Source organism: Entelurus aequoreus, linkage group LG23, assembly GCF_033978785.1.
Source record: "Entelurus aequoreus isolate RoL-2023_Sb linkage group LG23, RoL_Eaeq_v1.1, whole genome shotgun sequence".
NCBI lineage: Eukaryota > Metazoa > Chordata > Actinopteri > Syngnathiformes > Syngnathidae > Entelurus > Entelurus aequoreus.
Window position 1 is genome coordinate 14,199,954 of NC_084753.1, and position 5,594 is coordinate 14,205,547.

At 36.0% G+C, this 5,594-nt stretch overlaps 1 protein-coding gene across 2 annotated transcripts in view; it reads right to left on the reverse strand.

Annotated features, from left to right (window-relative positions):
• The window catches only part of hlx1 (H2.0-like homeo box 1 (Drosophila)), a 6,645-nt gene extending 3,679 nt beyond the window's left edge, over positions 1 to 2,966 (reverse strand). The window contains exons 1-3 of one of the 2 annotated variants that reach the window (XM_062033795.1): positions 2,357 to 2,966; positions 739 to 918; positions 451 to 635 (exon numbers count right to left, since the gene is read on the reverse strand). In XM_062033795.1, coding sequence (XP_061889779.1) covers positions 451 to 635; positions 739 to 918; positions 2,357 to 2,798 — 807 coding nt within the window. In that variant the 5' untranslated portion in view covers positions 2,799 to 2,966. The remainder of the gene's footprint in view (positions 1 to 450; positions 636 to 738; positions 919 to 2,356) is intronic. The other variant, XM_062033796.1, reaches the window with a different exon arrangement.
• Between the last annotated feature and the right edge of the window lie 2,628 nt (positions 2,967 to 5,594).

Here is a 5,594-nt window from a genome sequence, read left to right on the forward strand (position 1 = left end):
ATGCCTTGAATGTACTAGAGTGTTTTAATGAGTGCCCTATCATAGCATGCTTTTTATATTTTTTCAGAACTTGACAAAATCAACACAATCACGGAGAAGACCTCCACCAATTTCATCATAAAGATAAATATGTTTTGGGTTTGTTTTTTTTATGTTGAAATGACTGTAGGAAGAAAGGAAAATCCCGACCCATTATCTGCACCAAAATGTATATTTTTCTATTTGATCTTGCCTGCTTACTCTGCGTGCTGTGCTGCTATATATCCTCTATATATCTTATATTATGCTGCTGTTATTGGTACACGCTTTCATCTGATTCCAGCTATTTGAGCACACTTACAAACACACAAAAAGTGCCAGGATGTGCACTATGAGAACAATTAGCTTGCATACGCCAAACGTGTGTTTGTGTGTTCTTCCTCAGGGTGGTCACATGAGGCTTCAAGTCACCTGAGCATCCGTCAGGCCCAGCATGGCCGCCAGCTGTTTCCTGTCCGGCTTGGTGACATACTTCTGGATCTCAAATCTCTTCTCCAAGCCTTTCCTCTGCAGGTTTGAAAAGACCGCCCTGGACCACGACCTTTTCCTCTTGTACGTCTGCGGCATCGTGTCTTTGGTGAGGACGGCGTAGGGACCTGCAGGTCATCAAGACACAACATGGTGTTAGAATGGAGGGAAAAAAGGGGCCTATAATAAAACTACATGTCCCTTTTTGTTGTCCTATGAATATGAGACTACCTGGGAAGGTGTCCTGAAACTGATGCTGGCCTGATTGTCTGCTGCTGCTGCCTAGTGAACTCATGATGGAGGCGGCGTCGTTCATCCCGGCCTCCATGGAGGAGAAGTACTGGCCGGCCGCCGCCTGCATGGGGATGTGGATGCCTGACTGACGGTTGGAGCTAACAATGGACGTGAGATCTGTTGTGTGGGACGAGAAATGGACTTACAGTAAGTTCATGTAGCAGAACCCTCACTGCTGATGTTTCTTTTTAAAGGGTCGGGCCAGAGACTCTAAGGGTGTCCAAAGTGCAGCCTGGGGGCTATTTGCAATGTGCAAAATGCAGTTAAACTAAAAAAAATAAAACAAAAAGGTACAATTTCAAGAAAAAAAAAGGATATTTTTTACTTGTAATATAAATATTTCAAAATTGCAGAAGCGCATGTAAAATGTCAATTCATGAATGACGGGTGTTTTAAATGAAATGTTACTGCAAACACATTCCTAGCCCGTTCCTGCTCCGTCACTGATAAGAATATAAAGGACAACTTCCCAGGTATCCGTCAGTATTAGTGCTGTTTGAAAAATCGGTAATAGTCTTTATTAATTATCTTAAGTTTGTTGTGAGCTATCTGCATCGTAGAAACACTCAATTAAAAAAAGGGGAGAAAAAGCAAAGAGACACAGTAGGAGAAAAAGTTGGAACCTTTTTTTTATGAATAACTTAAATATTCAATAATTGCAGAAGCGCATGTAAAATGTTAATCAATGAATGATGGGTGTTTCATGTGAAATTTTACTGCAAACACATTCCTAGCCCATTCCTGCTCTGTCACTGGTAAGAAAGGGCAATTTCCCAGGTTAGTGCTCTTTGGATGATACATACGTTTAAGTATTAATCATGTTAAATGTGTTTTAGGGCTGCAGCTATGGATTATTAGTAATCTATCGATTAGTTTGTTCAATTAATGGAGTAATCGGATAAAACACTCTTTATAGCCTCGATGCATATTTTGGAGAATGTTCCTAATTAATGTACACCATCAACATTGAAATTGCACTTTTAACATGTGTGCATTAATACAAAAAAATAATAATAGGAAGAAAAATCCTCTGGCGTGCGCTCTACCTGCAAACTATGTTTGCGTATTTAAAGTTCTGGACACATTAAATTATTATTAATTGAAGCAACAGAATATAAATGTTCTATTAAAATGACTCAATTTAATAGATTAATTTCGTTCCTATATTAAATTTGTTTAAGTAAGCATCCAAATGTTGATTTAAAAAAAAAGCTTCCATATTTGACATTAAAATGTGAAAAAAATTAATTCAATTATGCTTAATGATTTATTTTTTTTCAATACATTTTTAAATAGAAATATCCTTTGTTTTTTCAGTATAAAAGTGCAAATTTGGACACCCCTGCAGGAATATATAGCACACCTTTTGCACTACTTTCCTGACCTATGACCCCTACTCTGCATAGGCTCTCTCTTTCCCTGCACAAAAACATAATCGATGCAACAACAAAAAATAGATGCCAATAAAATACTGAAAGTCTGACTACACTAATAATGTTGTTGTTGTTGTTGTTGTTTTGCATATGCATTGTTGTGTCCCGAACCTCGTCCTCACCTCTTAAAGACGTCGCTTCCCTTCCCTTCACGTCAAAATCCGTGGACAATATCCGATCGATTCCAAATTTGAGGTCCTTGCTTGAAGGCGGAGGAGCCTGCGGGGAGCCGAGGGCCCCTCGGGGGACAGAAGTCATCTGTAGTCCGGGTCTGTGGTACGGGGACGCGGGGCTCACCCTGGCCCCGTACACGGACGCCTCCCCGGGCCCGACCGGCGAGGGGCGCAGCGGGGAGCCACCGGAGGAGCCCCGGTGCTGCTGCGCCGGCACATGCACCATGAGGGCGGACGAGCCGGGCATGTTGTCTGCGTCTCCGGCCTGCAGGAGCTCCGCGATGCAGAAGGAAGGCTTCTTGCTGGTGTCCACCGCGAAGCCTCCCGCGCAGTACGCGGACCACAGGCTGAAGTTGGAGGCGTAGAACGGGTTGAGTCCGGTCGTGTACATCCCGGAGCTTTTCTCAGCGGTTGCTACAACAACTAGACAAACACGCACATCGACGACGAGCACAACAACAAGAAGGGAGGAAAAATGGAAGAAGAAGTGAAACCGGCTGCGTTATTGGACGTCTTGTTGGAGGACTTCAGCAACTCTGACATCCAAAGTCTTCAGTTCCACGCTGAAGTTACTTTGCGCGTTCTGATTGGCTGCTGCGGCAGCCAATGGGGATTTGCATGTGCTCTCATTATGCAGTGGATAGTGGTGAGGCGTTCACGGACTGGTGAGGCGTTCACGGACATGACACGGAAAGCAGAATTTGATTCGGAGCCCCTCTCTCTTTTTTATTTGTGTGAAACAAAATCAAAATCAATAGTTTGGCCACTGTGACGGAAATGTAGGATGGGGGGGAGTATTTTCCTTTTTCTTTTCTTTTTTGTTTGTTTGTTTTTTCTTTTTTTGTAATTTTTTTTTTTGGGGGGGGGCACAAAAAAGTGTCTGTTTTCTCAGTACCTGTATTATTATTTCCCTATCAAATGGATAAATAAATATATATATATTTTTAAGTCACAATCAATACAATATATAGATTTTACTTTTTTTTTTAATAGTTTGGCCACTGTGACGGAAATGTAGGACGTGGGGGTGGGAGGGAGTGTTATGATTTTACTTTTATTATTTTTCTGTATATATATATTTTTTGTTTGGTTTATTTATTTATTTTTTGTTAAAAAAAAAATTGGGGGGGGGGCAGCGGGGCACAAAAAAGTGTAAGTACCTGTATTTCCCTATCAAATGAATAAATATGTTATTGTTTTTTTTTTTTTTAAATCACAATCAATACAATATATAGATTTCACTTGCTTTTCTTTTCTTTTTTGGCCCTCGGGACCCGGAAATTGTTAAAAAAAAAAGGTCAAATGTGAGTTCCCCCACCTCCCCCCAACACTCATACCACCTCAGAAAAAACATAATGACCAACATTGAAATACAGTAGCTTAGTAGGCCCAAGTATTCATAAAAAAAAACAAGCAAATATATTTAATATTTTTGGCCACTGTAACATTACACACAGTTTGAACAGTAACACCGTGTTGAATATAGGAAACTATAACACCGTACTTTAATTGAGTGATTCTTTGGTGTACCACTCGATGGAGCCAGATCTATCAATGGATGTAGTTTTACTTGTATTATTGTTTTTGTTATGCAATAATTCATAACAACATTGATTTTGATTAATTATTAATGTTTGAACAATGGCAGTTAAAAAAAAAAAATCCACTAAAATTATTTGGGATCCAAATGGGACCCCACTCATAAAAGTGTTGAAAAATAAAATACCTACATAATATATTTTTTTAACTTTCAACACTTAAATCCCTAAATTAATTCAGATCTATTTGTCGACTATAATTTTTTATAATTTTTCATTTTTTTAATTCTTTGTGTGTTTTATGCCCATTATTTATATATATATATATATATATATATATATATATATATATATATATATATATATATATATATATATATATATATATATATATATATATATATATATATATAAATATATATATATATATATATATATATATATATATATATATATATATATATATATATATATATATATATTTATTTATTCTTTGTGTGTTTTATGCCCATTATTTACATATATATATATATATATATATATATATATATATATATATATATATATATATATATATATATATATATATATATATATATATATATATATATATATATATATATATATATATATATATATATATATATATATATATATATATATATATATATATAATAATTTAATAATTTTCGTAAGTTCATTTTGTACAAAGGACACTTCATAATTTTCGGAAGTTCATCTTGTACTTTGACATTGTTTATAGGGTTAGGCGCAATAAGTGTTCAACTTCAGCCTAAACCTTTTCGGTTTGCAACATTTTCATTTTCAATCTATGAATGTACAACTGTTTGTTTATTTTGTTGACGATTGACCGAAGAAATAATAATAAACTAAACTAAACTATATATATATATATATATATATATATATATATATATATATATATATATATATATATATATATATATATATATATATATATATATATATATATATATATATATATATATATATATATATATACATATATATATATATCTGTTGGCCTAACATAACCATAAATCGTGATCATAATTAAAGATACAAGTAATCTTTTATTTGCTTTCCCTAAATATTTAAAAGTATTCGGATTCTCTTCATGTCATATTATGCTCCTTCCAGTGCTGTTGTTTTTAGGTTATAGAGTTGGTATCCAATCAGAATTCAGATAGCTTATGTTGCCATGCTGTACCAAATCTGCCCGGGGCCTTCAGAATCAACAATGCTGGCGTCCGTGCGCTGTAAGTGAACGAGAACATACAGTGATAGACAGTTGCAATAGCCAATCAGATCACGAGTTGTTGTCAGTAAGGCCTTCTAGATGGCCTCACGTTGAACGTGACATTCACGCGTCCTGTGATTGGATACTCACCGGGACCGTTAGCGGATGAATTTGAGAACACATATAGTTGATAGACAGTTGCGATAGCCAATCAGATCACAAGTTGTTGACAGTAGCCTATCTAGGTAGCCTGATGTTAACGAGACTGTGATTGTATACTCACTCGTCATTCCAAAGTGAGTATCCAATCACAAGTTGCAACTTAGCAGGAAGCAGGAAGTGTTGACCCACAAAGAAGTAGAACAAAACGTTGATTAGGTGGCAGATA